The sequence below is a fragment of the Lemur catta genome, chromosome 11 (genome assembly GCF_020740605.2).
Source record: "Lemur catta isolate mLemCat1 chromosome 11, mLemCat1.pri, whole genome shotgun sequence".
In the NCBI taxonomy this organism is placed as follows: domain Eukaryota; kingdom Metazoa; phylum Chordata; class Mammalia; order Primates; family Lemuridae; genus Lemur; species Lemur catta.
The window spans coordinates 34239273-34255139 of record NC_059138.1 but is presented as its reverse complement, the minus strand read 5'-3'; the positions used below and the strand labels follow the sequence as shown (position 1 = coordinate 34255139).

General features: G+C 34.3%; 1 protein-coding gene across 2 annotated transcripts in view; it reads right to left on the bottom strand.

The window, feature by feature from the left end:
* The window catches only part of IMMP2L (inner mitochondrial membrane peptidase subunit 2), a 1016843-nt gene that overhangs the window by 179997 nt on the left and 820979 nt on the right, over positions 1-15867 (bottom strand). For both annotated transcript variants that reach the window (XM_045565136.1, XM_045565137.1), the window contains exon 6: positions 4492-4594. In XM_045565136.1, the coding sequence (XP_045421092.1) occupies positions 4492-4594 (103 nt within the window). The remainder of the gene's footprint in view (positions 1-4491; positions 4595-15867) is intronic.

The following is a 15867-nucleotide window of genomic DNA, read 5'->3' as shown; positions in this document are numbered from 1 at the left end:
TGCCTATACCAGTTAAGTGAAAATTATATTTAAGTAAAACCTGTGGCATTGTGAGGTTCTAGCACTGTTTAAGGGACTGTGAGAAACAAAAATTGAATAAAAACACCAAGGTAAGACTTTATGACTTCAAAACTCAAAGGACTGGTGTTACCATTATTTTTCTATAAAATATACATTATTTTAGTTCCTAACAAAAATTTTTAATGAATAAGCATGTACTACAAGACAATAAGAAAATAAAACCAATTAAAGTCTAAGCAACGTTTTTCAAAGAAAGTGTGAATAGAAGAACACTTTATGTGGAGCTTGTCAACACAGTCTAATGATCTTTTTCTTTATTTGAAAATGGCTGATTTTAAATAAAAGCTATTCTAACTGCTCTAGAGAGCTTACACAAGGAAAATGTTACACTTCAACAATAAATAAAATGAAATGTCAATTTATTCTCATATGTCCACAAGATAATTCTGTATTGTATAAGCAGAATATTTTCAATGCAGCTGAAACCCTGAACCACTGCAGGCATAAAATCACTCCATTCACAAAACATACAGCATCTAGAGTGCTTTATGTAATGTAAGATTTTACCAGATAGTTACTATTTTCACTGATTTTAGAACACTGTTCTACCAAATCCACTGAGGAGGTTGCATAGGTTTTTCGTATGAGTTTGTAGTACACAAACGCTCTACTCCTCTGAGAGGCTCTGCCATACCCCCACTTAGAGTACTGGTTACACTCTGCTGTGGTGGCCTGACTGTGAGCCTCCCCTCTAGTCTGTCCTTTCTGGAGGGTGGGGATTAGACATCAGTCATGGCTGTCTCTATTGACCTTCTTACCTGCTCCTTATGGGCATCAGGGCATTTTTTTTTTCATACTCGGTGACAATGTCCAAAGGATTAGGAAGACTCACAGGTTCAGTGTACTCCTTATTATCCATGACTTGAATCTCTGCCCTTAGGATCTCTGATTATTTTACATGTTTCCCAAAACTCCATCCCAATTCCTCTCTTTGTTATGTGGTCTAATATCAAAAGGTGCCTTCCTTTCATCCTTCCTGCAACTCCAAGAATCTTATTCTTGCTGTCCTAGTTAACACATATTGCATTTTTTTTAACCAAAAATGCACAATATAGGGAAAAAATTCAAAATAGGTATGACTAGATACTAAACCTCTTAAAATGTCCATTTCCCACATACAGCACCTAATTTAGCAATCTCTCTCCAGTTAATACAAGTCTTATTCTCCAGATCCCTCCCACCCATCAGGATCCATAGACCAAAATCAAGGTGGACAAATAGTAGATGCTCAAAAATGTGTCTTGAAGGCATAAATTAAAGGCTTTTCATGATATGAAAACATGAATTTTGCTTTTCTCCTTTGCTTTTTCACTAGTTTTTAAAAAACGAAAAACTTTTTTTGCACTTCATAAACTTCAAAAGGAATGCTATGGAATTTTAATCCTCATTTTCCATACCTTCCTATATATCATCACTCTCAGACCATCAGCTGATTTCATTAATAAACAGTATTTGTAATGGTCATTTATTATTTAAATCTATCATTTTCTATTAGGTATATTTCCTTCAAGAAAATACTCCAGGCAGCTAATATTTTATTTAATTAGGTATCAATGAAATAAGTGATTGAATTAGCTCTTTTCCAAGGGACTTGGAACTAAAAAGATTTCATGTTTAGTATAACTTGCAGTTTCCATTCTCAGATAGAGGCAGTATATCATGCATAGTTTCTGCATCCAAATTGTTCAGTTCTGCTTCATGGTCCCTGCACACAAATTGCTCACAAGGTGACACTATGATCACAAACCTAAAAATCAAAATACATTTATACATATTGGAAAGATTATCTTTGCCTTAAAATATTTAAGTCAAAAGTTTTTCTTCTAATGTCCTTTTGTCAATGTAGTTAAAATAAATAATGTATTTTAGATTTATTTTTAGATAGTAGAGTTTCACACATCACTATGCAGCAAATAGTGAAAGTATCTCAGTTGCTCATGACTTAAAGCTAGATAAAAATGATAGAAAAACCTCAAAGATAGAAAAAGTACAAGCTAGGCCATGAAAAGAATTGCATTTGTCTTTTCACCACAAAGAATGACTATGTATGAGAATAGGTCAAATGTAAGTACTGAAATGAATATGTATAATAAATGGGAGAAAGAACTGCTGCATGCATTTTTAATTGATGAAGAGTCTGCTGATCTGAAGAGGTTAAAAATGACTATTTGAAAATTCACAGCTATGCACGCACACATACAAATACAAAACTTGCTTTTTATGTGCTTCCATTTTAAAGCAAGTAGAACATTCATCAATACCTGTAATAATCAATTACTTTTGAGTGCTGGCAAAGAACAGCCTGGGTATAATAAAAGATGTATTAATGTGTTCTACATGGAATTAGCGGTGGTAAAAGAAAAGATACTAATTTCTTTCACAAAGCAAAAGAACTGCTCAGAGAAATGCTTAGAAAGTATTCTGAGCAATCACAAACCAACACATCAGAGTCATCATACATCTTTAATACACATAATCCAGTAAAATCTAGTAACACTTCCAGGCAATTACCATAATTTTAAAGGAAACTTACAAAAGATATTTTTCACGCTAGAAATTCAAACTAAAGTCATAAATTAGTGAATCCATATTATGAGACTATAAGACATTTTCTACCACTGTGCAATGATGATATATTCAAGAGGGTTAGCATAAAGATATTTCATAGAGATATTATGCATAATGGAAACACTTCATATCCAATCACAACTATGATGAAAGAGAAATAAAATGGCTTTTAGGTAATTTATTTTCACTTTCAGATTGCTACTAAATTTCTTCACAACAGTCACTTCTATACTATAAGTGACCTACAATTTTCCGAAAGGTTTGTCTCATTTTTGGTATTAGATTACATTTTTGTAATAATTATGATTCAAAAGTGAGAAAAGGCCTTATAAGTATTTATTATCATCGTTGCAACTAGCAAAAAGAACTAGGATTAGTCCCCTAAAATTATCTGCCACATATCCATACGCTAATCTAACCCCAGTTCAATTATTATATTTTAGCCAAAGGTGAGTCAAAGTGGCTGCTCCTTAGTAACATAATAGTGGTCCTTCATAATATCTGAAGGAAATTGTTTTATTAGAGACCACCATTTAATTTTAGATGAAACAATGTGGATAAATTTTTTTCACAAACATTTCTAAAGGTACTCAATATTAACTTACACGAGTTGAGTTTCTCTTATCCAAAATGCTTGGGACAAGAAGTGTTTTGAATTTCAGATTTTTGAATATTTGCATTATACGTACTTATTGAGCTTCCCTAATCCAAGAATTTGAAATCTAAAATGCCCCAATGAGCATTTCCTTTGAGCATCATATTGGCACTCAAAAAGTCTTGGGTTTTGGGGCATTTCAGATTTTAGATTTTCGGATTAGGGATGCTCAACCTATATATACATAACAAGTATAGATATGTCTAGCTTTAGGAAAATGTAATGGGTGAAGATCCAAGTATTTAAACAGTCTAGATAATTAGAAATCAGGAATAGTTTCCATTACCTAAAAGATTTTTCACTTTATATAATGAGCCACTGCAGGGATTCACAAATAGAAAATTTCTGTATGCATTCAACATGAAAAAATTCATAAAATATCAGCTTAGTCACATATTTTATGGAATATAATCATAGAATAAGGAATGCCTGCACTTCTGCTACAAATTAAATGCTTAGAAAATGTTACTTATGAAGAGTGTCAGAATATGCCACCCCAAAATATGCCACTTTATGATATAAGGATTACTTGAAGCTATGGGCACTTGAAAAACAGCAGATGCAAGAAGGGGATTCAAATCTTCCCCTTCTATTTCTGAAAACAGGAGATAAAAACTTTCATGTGAATGATGCCCTCCTTATATCAAGAGAAAAGAAACAGTCTTCTATTGGGCGTAATAGCAGAGACAATTCTGTACAAATAGACCTTGTTAAAATAATTCTTATCTTTCTTTAGTCTCCCCACATAATTAAGTTACTTTTTCATAATTACCTCTTTGTTCGATCTAATACAAAAGTATGTAGGTCTTGCCATTTCTTTGGGTCTTCATTTCTTTATGAGGGCTCCTGTACCCCTTAAAACTTATGTTAAATTTGCATGCTTTCCTTCTGTTAATCTGTGTTATATAACTTCATTCTCAGGCCCAGCTAAAAAGCATCTTTTGGCACTTTGTTGAAGTTTCTAAGTTCTTTTTTATGAAACACACACACATGCACATACAAATATACACCTTGATAGCTCATGTTATATGTTTACAATACTTAAAATGAAATTTTCAAACATAAACTGTTTCACTATAAAATTCATGATTAGTCTTGGCTGACTTACCTGAGCAATCTATCTGACATACTTTCGTTCCCACTTTTGAAATCCAATTATATCAGCAACAAGATAAAAGATGACTTACCGGCCCAAAAGAGTTACTGTCAAAACTGTGTCCGTGATGATCACCTTCAACCCAGATGTGACCACGGGGGACTTTGACATACCGATTTTTGTGTCCAATGGTTCTAGAAAAAAACAGTGTAACCATTGAGATAAGAGCAGAAAGGAGATCAAACAGCCAAGCATACAAACTCAGTAAGGGCAAAAATGTTATAAAGATGTAACAGACAAGTTAACCATGAAGTTTCTTCATAACTTCATTTTTAAGTAAGATGGGGTTAGGTTCCTGTAAACATATCCACAGTATTATTAATTCTATAGGTAGGAATTTTCTGCTTAAATAAAATGCATTAGCATCAAACATAATGTGTTGGTACTTAATTTATTTGATAATATCCTCAATAAGTACTTATGAAATTCAATAGGCCCTAGCAAAATAGAGATCTATTTGATTTTTGACACGTGCTTTTGTGTCAACATTCAACTCTTCCAACTGACTCATAGACAGCTGCAATCTTCATTGTTGTTTTAGTCAAACTTCTCAAACCAATGGAGAACACTTTCATACTTCTTAATACTCTAAATTTTGGCATATATAATAAAAAAAAGGAAAGAAAATAATCTGGATGATTTCTTCTTAGATATAAACTAACAATATCACTTGAAATTTTTTGATCAGCACTAAATTATCCTTAAAAAATGAGTAACTTTTTGGCAATTTTGAAAAACTAAAGATCAATGATCAATGATACACATTTAGGCCAGGGGCAGTGGCTCAAGCCTGTAATCCTGGCACTTTGAGAGGCCGAGGTGGGAGGCCTGCTTGAGGCCAGGAGTTTGAGATCAGCCTGAGCAAGAGTGAGAGCCCATCTCTAAAAAAAAAAAAAAAAATAGAAAAATTAGTCGGGCATGGCGGCATGTGCCTGTAGTCCCTGCTACTAGGGAGGCAGAGGCAGGAGGATCGCTTGAGCTCAGGAGTTCAAAGTTGCAGTGAGCTATGATGCTGCTGCTATACTCTAGCCTGGGAAACAGAGCAAAACCCTGTCTCAAAAAAAAAAAAAAAATACACATTTGGCAGAACATTCCAGATTCTTAATGCTGGCAAGAAAAGGAAGTAGGAAAAGGCTCTTTCATGCAGTGCTGGTAGCAATGTAAAATGATACATTTTTTTGCCTATATTTCCATTTTAGGGCAATTTTTCACAAAATTTTAGGAGACTAAAATGTTCATGCCTTTTGACCTAGTTATGCTACTTGTAGAAATCCATCCTAAAAAAATTAGAAATATGGACAAATATTTGTTATCAGAGGAGTTCAACCCAGGCTTTTTATAGCAAAAAAACCCAAAAATACCCCAATTTACCTAAATATACAACAACACAGAATTGGTTCAATAAATTATGATACAACTAATTAAATAAGGTAAGATTAGGATAAAATATTATTCTAATCCCAAAATAATATATTCTTTTGGGGGCAGAGACTGCTTTTTTTTTTCCTTTTGTTCCCCAAAGCACTCAGGAAAATGCCTGAAGAAGCTTCTCAATAAATGTTGGCTGATTAGATGAATGAATAAATACTACCTCCAAGGCTACAGAGTTCAGAGACTGAACTTGGCATGCTGTTCTTGGAGGTGGTGTCCCTATGAGACCATTTTTGTTAGTTAGCAAGTTGTATATGTATGGAAGAATATATTAAAAATGAAAACTACACATAAATTCGTGTTATAGAAATTGAAACTATTCATTATCTAGGATGGTTTTTAATTTTCAAGATAATTTCAGTGTTAAATTACTTTTCTTTAGATCAGAAAGTCATTCATGCAAGGAAGCAATGTTGAATCCATTAGAAGCCCACAGTAAGTTAATGACTGCTGTTTATTTTTAATTACTACTGGGAAGAAAGTTTTCAGCTTTCTAAAGAAAAGCAAAAAACAAGTTGAACACATCTTACCATCATATACTTTGCAATATAAGTGTTCTTCAATTAAAATCAGTCAATTAGTTCTTGACATCACTACTACTTTTATTATGAGATTGCCTCTGAGAACTAATATCCCACATCCAGTGCTGATGACAGGCAGAAGACCCTTTACTTGATTGTTGGCAAGGCATTCTCTCCAAATAAGTCCCACCTTATTAAGCTGGCTATTTTGAATACTTAGAAAAAAAATTACCAATTTTGTCTCTTCAAATAACCATTCCAGAATTACAAAGTAAAACCAGCATAAAATCATCTGTGCGATGACATGGTGGGTTTTAAATCAAGCATATTCTTCTAGAAACCAGAAGAATAATATAAAACCCAGATTGAGTTTCAATGTCATAAAATCAAGGAGTCAAGGTACTTAAGATAGAAAGCAACATCATAAACATACCAGTGACAGTTGCATGTTTCCTTGCATTGACCATCTTGCCTAAAAAATTTAAATACACCCTTTATCTCATTATTTTCTAGCCACTTACAATGCTTTATTTTTCTTTATCGCACCTAACACTTGATATGCATTTATGGATTTATTTGTTTATTTTTTATTTCTCCCCACTAGAATGCAATCTTTGAAACCATGCCATTCTTGTTCACTACAGTATATACAGAGCCCAGAAGAATACATTGCACACAGTGCTCAACAAATACTTGTTAAACGAATGACTAAATGAATGAATGACTAATAAAATATAATGCCACAGCAGCAGAATAATATAGTAGAAAGTACATAGATTCTGGAAACAGACTAAACCAGTTTTAATGTAGACATTATTACTCACAAGTAATCTTGTACAACTTACTTAGAGTTTCTACTTCTATTTGTTCATCTTTAAAATGGAATTAATAAGACATACCCTAACCAGGATAAGATAAAGCTTATTATTAATAGTTAGATGAAAATATAATAGAGACTTTTTACACAGCATAGTCTCTGGAGCCAGCCTACCTTGGCTTTTATATCGTAACATTTTCAAGCTTATATGATCTGGGAAAGTTGACAAAGCTCTTGTCAGTTTCCTCGTTTACACAACTGGGCAAATAATAATACCTAATTCAAAAAGCTATTCTATGGATGAAAGTGGCATATATTAAACACTTGGTAAATGGATTCTCTTTTAGTTGAGACTGTTTCTAAAAAAAGCAATGAATATAGTTCTGATATATAGTTAGAACCCAATAAGTGGTAGTTATTACTGCTATTGTCTTCCTTTGTCCATTATTTTATTTCATTTTATAATTCAGAACATGTTCAGCCTTTGCTATCTATTAGCATCAGTCTCTTAAAATTACCTGAACTACGCCTCAATAATTTCCTTTTGCCACAGTTGTGCTGCAACTATAGACTATTTTTAATGGTACAATGAATCTTTTTTTTTCTTTTATTCTTATGTCCTTTGGGAGCATTCTAAAATTTACGTGTGAAAACACTATCTATTTGTGAATATCCAAATATGCAGAGAATAGTAGGTGAAAGCACATTCTATCTGTATTTTTACCTACTAGTCTCTTGCATATTTGAATACTGCTATGTTAATACCAGATAGCAGACAGTTTTGAAAGAGCTCTTTGAGCTATAGACCCCTGGTAAGATTCATCCCACATACATGGTGCATATCTGTGTCTCAGGTTTCAATCTAACTTTTTAAAGAATAAACCAAAGTGGCTTTAAAAAAATATGATGTTAAAATATTGGACTAGATCCTTTTAGGACTGCCAAAGAAATATACTGCTCCTAATAGAATTTCTTTAAAGAAAGAATTTTAAATAGCTTTGTGCTCTTGAATTCACATAAAAGAAGACAAGATAATCTTTTAGGTGATTTACCAGTTAAGTGAGGTGTCAGCCTACAAGGTTGTAGGTATCTATGGCTTGCAAATAATTTTGGTTTTGACAGTCAAAAATGAGTTCTGTATGGTATTCTAACTACCTGTCTAAAAAAAAAGGCATTTTTAGTACTAGCTCTACCAAGACAAGTTACCCAGGTTTTATAAATGGAATGAAGAATCATTGCCTCCAATTTGATTTGACCTTGAAAACAATGTTTTATAAGTCTTTGAATCTTTTGAATGCCATCAGTTGAATACAAAGTATTGTCCATGTAATTTCTGATACCACAAGGAGGGAAGGAATTCTTGCTAAAAGTATTTCCCAAATAAATAAACACACACAGACACACACGTTCCTAATTTAGGTACTTCGTATTAATAATTCATAATTGATTGAAGGTATTATTTCTTTATTTTTCAAAGCATTCTATTGATTTTTCTCATTATGCAAAGCAGTAGCTGCTCTGAGGATGTTTACTGCTCCCTGGATCCAAGTCTTCAGGCTTTCATTGTCTCAAAGGGACCAGGAGTCAAGGGCTCAGGACCCAAACAGATCAGAAATCAGAACTAACTCTTTTTATCATCACTAGTAGATAGGACCAGAAAAAAATAATTTACCATGAGGAAAGGAAAATAAAACCCTATCTAGGGTTGTCCTCTCGATGGGAAAAAGCTCTCCCTTGAGAATATACATTCTGCTCTCAGGGGAGATTAAGGTTCAAATTTACACTACTTGGATGGCTTGGGAAAGTTAAGAATTAACTTTAATTGGCCCCAGGCATCTCACAGTGGCAAATATAAATCTCTTCAGGGATAATCCCTCAAATCTGGTTTTCAGGTTTTCTATAGATAAGTCCCAGGCAACAGGAATCCACAATCCAAAATAACAGATCTCATGAGGAAACAGCCACCATTAGTGAGTCAGGATAAACAATAAACCAGCAGACTTAGATGACCCCCAAGGACTTCAAATGCTGAATTTATGAATATAAATCATACATCTTTAAATACTTTTTTAAAATAAAAAGGGAATTAAAAACATGAGTAATGAAGATTACCATATTTTTAAGACAGACATTTGAAAAAGAACCAAAAAGAACTTCCCCTTGGCCTCGTGAAGTTTCGCTGAAAAGTCAACTCGAAAGGAAGATTAATTGTAGACAAGGCAGACAAATTTGTATATTCACAGTAGACAGAATGAAGACCCAAAGATATGGGGGAAATTTCCCATTTTTATGCTTAGGTTCAGCATAGTATATACAGTTATATAGACATATGATTGGACAAAAAGGGTATGATCTAATGTTAATAGACTGAGTGGAGACGTCCAGCAAAGCCTGTCTGTCTAGATTCTTCTTGGCTTCTCTGAGCATGTGGTCCTTCCTTGTGGGTGTGGTGCAAGACCCTCTCTGGAATGAAGGTTTTATGACCTACAGTCAAACAAGGTAAGTCAGACAATTTCTTTATGGCTACTCTTTATACAGAGAGGTGGAGGGAAAGTTAGAGTAATATTTTTAGGTTTTAAGGCTGGCTTTGGGGAAAATGGGTTCTGGTTTCTATGACCTGCCTTGGGGAAGAGGAATGCTAGTTTCTAAGCTAGCCTAGGGGCAGAATGGGACTGATAGACAGGGGGCAGGAGAAGGTTAGAGAAAAACTCTTGATTCTGCAGCAGCTTCTGAGGACTTCATTTTGGGACATATTTTTTTTGATTCTTGATGTAAATATTTTATCAGATATATGTTTCTGCAAATATGTCCCCCTAATCTGTGCTGTGCATTTTTCATTTTCTTAAGTTTTTTTCCTATAAAGAATACAGACTTTCAATTCTGATGAAGTCTGTTTTATCATTTTTTTCTCTTCTGTGGTACATGCTTTTCTTACCATAAGAAATCATTGCCTAATCCAAACTTAAAGATTTTCTCCTATGTTTTCTTCTTTTAGATTTATATTAGGCCATTTATAATAATTTTTATATAGTGCAAGGTATGGTTCAAGTTTCATTTTTTTTTTTTGCATATGGTTATACAACTTTCCCAGCATATTTTTTTGAAAAGACTATCCTTAAATTAATTTGGTACCATTGTCAAAAATTAATTCACTATATATGGATCAGTCTATTTCTGGATGCTATTTTTTTTCATTGATGTTTATGTCAATATCACACTGTCATGATTATTGTGGCTTTATACGTCTTTTTTTTTTCTTTCTTTTTTTTTTTTTTTTGTTTCAGAGTATTATGGGGGACCAAATATTTTGGTTACATGGATTCCTTTTGTACTGCTTGAGTCAAAGTTATAAGTGTGCCTATCACCCAGATACTGTATATTGTGTAAGTTAGGTATGATTTCCCTATTCCCTCCTCCCCCCTGCATGATTTCCACTGAGTTTTACTTCCATCTGTGCACATGACCGCTCATAAGTTAGTTCCAATTTAATAGTGAGTACATATAGTGTTTGTTTTTCCATTCTTGTAATACTTCACTTAGGAGGATGGTCTCCAGTTCAATCCAGATTGTTGCAAAAGGTATTAATTTTTTTTTATGGCTAAGTAGTAGTACTCCATGGTGTACATATACCACCATTTTATTAATCCCCTCATGAACTGATGAGCACTTGGGTTGATTGCACATTTTTGCAATTGTGAATTGTGCTGCAATAAACATTCTAGTGCCAGGGTCTTTTTGATAAAATGACCTCTTTTCCTATGGGTAAATACCCAGTAGTGGAATTGCTGGATCAAATGGTAGGTCTACTTTCAGTTCTTTGAGGAATCTCTATACTATTTTTCATGCCCAACTTGTACATACATTTGCTGGTTTCCATTAATATTTTTTTAATATAGACTTGTAGGAGTTTCTTATATATTTTGGAGATTAAACCCTTATATGTAGTTTGTATATGGATCAAACCCTGATATACAGTGTGCAAATACTTTCTCATAGTCCACAGGTTGATTGTTTCCTTTGCTGTGTACAAACTTTTTAGTTTGATATAGTCCCAGTTGTTTATCTTTATTTTTGTTGACTATTATTTTAGTATTATATTCATGAAATCATTGCCAAGATCAATGTCATGAAGCTTTTCCCTTATATTTCTTTCTGGGAGCTTTCCCATTTTGGTTCTTACACTTAAGTCTTCAATCCACTCTGAGTTGATTTGTGTGTGTGAGGTAAGGGCCCAATTCATTCTTTTGCGTATGGATATCCAGTTTTCCTACCACCATTTGTTGAAGAGAATATCCTTTTCCCATTGTGTGTTCTTGGCACTCTTGTCAAAGATCAGTTATACACATGGAGTTATTTCCAGGCTCTGTGCTCTGCTCTATTCTATTCCTTGTCTACATGCCTGTCTTTATGCCAGTACCATACTACTTTGATTACTGTAGCTTGATTCTCATTGGGACCTAATTACATTCAACTCATCCCCTTGTTTTGGGTGCTCGCTATATAAGGATCACCAGGGAAGCAAAGTATATAAGTACTTCGGCTTTGTAGCTCTAGCACATCTTAAGTTAAATAGCTATTTGCCAGTGAAAGTGAGTCCAAAAGGGGCCTGTGTTCCCTCTTAAGCACCAGAACTGTATAATTAACATAATCTCTATATCTTCTGATTGACTATCTATCTCATTCTAACAAAAGCAATCCTGTTTCACCCTTGTCAAAAATCATCCCACTTAGATAATAAATGCTTATAATTATTTTCCTGATTACAAAATACCACTTTGATTATATGAAATAGGCTTACCATGAAACCTCTACAACCACCTAAACCATACTTTGCCATTTACTGGCTCAGTTATGTGTCCATATTTAGGAATCTGCCCTGCAGTTGCATGTCTATTACTAACAGGACTTGTCCCCTAGAAATAATCAGCCTGACCATAATACCTTTAAAAAAACAAGTTTTTAGATCTGCTTATTCTCAAATCAAAATTTTACATGATTCCCCTGTCATATGAGTTCTATCCTCAGCAATACAATATTATCATTAATCTTTAAATCATTGTCAAGTCTGTGATTGCCCTAGAGATTTATTCAGGATAAGATACTAGGATTACAAAAGTTTAACTTATTACTTATCCTTAAATTTATATTTTTGAAGAATTTCCTATCACATCTTCCCCAGAAAAGAAAAGAAAAGAAAAGAAAAAGGTAAAAAGGATGGACAGATTCATCTGTCCCCTCAATTTTTAGTTATAATTTTTTCCTCTGGTTAGTTATTTCTAATAGGTATCTATAGGAGCATCCAGCTAGTCTTGGGAGGACTGGAAAGATATTCCAGAACAGGTAATATCTGATACTAAAAATGAATAGAAGTTAGCAGGCAAAGAAGATTAGGAAAAAGCATTTTAGGCACAAAGAAAGGATGTTCAAAGGGAGAACATGAGAGATCATAAAGCACATCATAGGTTAATATTAGAAGAACTCTGAGTTCTGTAGTTTGGCTGGAGTGCAGGTGTGATGGTACACATGGCACCATATTTCAAGAGATTAGAAATCTTCTCATCCAACACAATCTAGACTAATAATTGCCAGGCCAATTTTTTTAAGTTGGGAAAGGCACAGAATTATATAAAAATTATACATTCATGACTTAATCATAACATTGACTTATAAAACATATAATGCACAATTCATTTACCAATCTTATGAGATAAGAAGTCATTCTCTTTGGGTAGAAATCTGAAAGTTGAAGTTCAAAGAAATTTTTTTTTTCATAAACCACACCCATACCACATTGTTTACAACTTCCAGTTTTAGTTTCTTTACATTGGAATGAAAAAGATATTTGCGAACAAAATTTGAGTACAGAACCTTTCTAGATTTTTGACAAATTTCCCCCAGGCTTTCACAGTTGTCTCACCACATCTGACAGGCATTTAAAAAAGAAAACTCATTATAAGTTAATCTTTCAAAACATTTGAGTGTTTTTTTTTTTTACTCGTGTTTCAACCATTTGTATAATATTTAATTAAATTAAATGGGTACAAGAATAGGTACAACTAGCACATTTGGGAATAATCAGTTTTTTCTTTTAAACATACACTTTAGCTGGTGGGAACAAAGGTACATAGTGTTACTGGGGAGTAATCTTTAGTTGTGAGCATTCTAGGTCACAGGACTCAGACAAATGCTTTACAGAAGGAACAGAGAGAGTGCTTAAGTTAATCAAGCTAGTCTATGTGAAGAGTGATCCATTTAAGACAGCATTTGTTTAGCTCAGTGTGGCAGAATACAATGTAAGATGGACAAATGCAACCTTAGTGAAAACTAAGGATGGAAAAGAGAGACAAATAAGCACTGCAAACCAGGCTGTAAAGTTAGGGGCTTATCTGGAAGATCAGCATGAGCAGGGCTTCAGAACAGGGACTCTGGATGGAGCTAGGCTGCCTGGGTTTGAGTGCCAGCTCTCTACTTATTAGCCGTATGACCTTGGGCAAGTTACTTAACCCCTACTCAGTGATTTGATTAATCTACAATTTTTAAGAGGACATACTAGCAGTATGTATTCATCCAGTTGTTGTTAGGGGAGATGAATTAATATTTTTAAGTGCTTAGGACAGTGGCTGGTCAAAACAGGCACTCGATTAATGTCAGCTTTATTATTACACCATAGCGATGACTGATAATAGTTTCTAGATTTACTGTTCCAGGGCATGAGCATGAGTTAATCTATGCAAAACACTTTGACCAGTGCTTGGCATATAGTAAAATTTTCATAGTAATTTGTTGTTGTTGCTGCTGTTATCATGAGCCCTTTAAATGTTTTAAATGAAGGAGTGCTCACATTTGCATTTCAGAAGGAACCCTGCCTACAGTGAGAGGGAGGGATTGGGAGGTGGGGGCAATGCTTGGGAAGTTACTGATGCTGAGCCAGGGCATTCCCAGGGTAGAGAGGTAGAGGACAAGTAGGAGTCAAGACTTACTCATGTGACAGAAGTGACAGTACTTGCTGCTTGGCTGGATATGGCTCATGAGCCAGAGGGAGGAGTTAACGACATTTATCATGGATACTTTTTTCTATGCAGCTGCACTGCAATATTATATAGCTTTTGGTTTATGGGTAAACCCAGGAAAGAAGAAAGTCAAAGCAGATATTTCTAAGAAATTCCCAAAATCAGTTACAAAAGGAGAAAAAGTCTTATCTTTATAAACAGTAGCTCTGCATCCAGCAACCTCAGTGTCCAGAATAAACTAACCCCTTTCTTATTAAGCCATCAAACTTCTCTCTTGCCTTCAAAATTATTTATAGTTTAGTATCACTAAACCATGTAGGTATTCTTTGAAGGTCCAGGCATGAGAAGCCTTGTGGAATAATTCTTTGAACATCTTTCCTTTAACATGAACTTTCTGGATAACTGATTTAGTGTTCACTCTGCTGAGAAAACTCTGCACAACAAAGTCAACTAGTAAAATCATTATGCTCCCTCTATTGAAACGTGAAAGGCTTTGAGGATGTTTCAGATTTTTCTGTGTATAACCTTGCCTAGAACTGGGTATATATTGATACTAAAAATGTATTCAAAGTTTCCCAAAACCACACAGAGGGAGGAAGTTACCACATCCTTAAAGAACCATCTCTACTGTGTAAAAGACAAAAGACAAAAATTAATTTTTGACTAAATAGATAACTACATGCTTTCAACTGTTTATGCTTAGAAGCCCTTTCATATGTGTTTGATTTCTTTAGTGTTTTAGAAGGTTTAAATAACAGGGCTAATGTTAGAGAATAAAGCTGTATCTATGGAATTATAAAATAATTGGATCCACAAATAAAATTGAAATTCCCAGCTCACTTAATTTAATAAATATTTATTGAGTGCCTTGTAGGTGCCATGCAGTGGGATACAAAAATGTGCAAGAACAGATATAGTCTACCCTCTCAAGGAACTTCAGATTTAGTGGGAAAGATGAACATTGATCAAGTAATCACACCGAAAATGTAATATCATAACTGTGCTAAGGACTATGAAACAGAGAGGTCCTGAAACCACAAATACTTATAATAGGGGAATAGGACCTACTTTGAGAGAAAGGAGAGAAATGCACAGAGAAGAAAAGGAAAGTTTCAGGCAGATTGAGCGCATAAGCACAGGTCCTGCGTTCAGAGGAATCCTAGGGCATTTGAGAAACCAGCAAGGGCAGAGTTGCAGAAAGGCAAAGAGAGTAGGAAAGCAGTTTGAAATGTACTAGGAGTGGTGAGCAGGGACCAAATCGTGCCGTACTTTTCTTGGAGAATTAAGCAACTTAGTCCAGTGACGCCATTTATTTAGTTGGTTCGGTGCTTGGATAAATAGTTTAGTGAAGATAGATGAAATAGTTGCTAACTCAGCCACAAGAGACATGAATTCACTTTACACAGAAATCCAGTGACTGATGGCCCTAAAAGAAATAGTGGAAGAGAAAGGACAATGTAGCATGGTAGGGTGTAATGAACTTACATGATTTGTACCTGCAGACACATGAGAAAACTTCTAATGCATCGAAAGCCAGAGAACAGGGCTATGAAATTACTCTACTTCTGGTGCCCAGGAAATATCAGGCTAGGCTATGTTAAGGCAAAATTTTGAAGAAGAAACGTTTA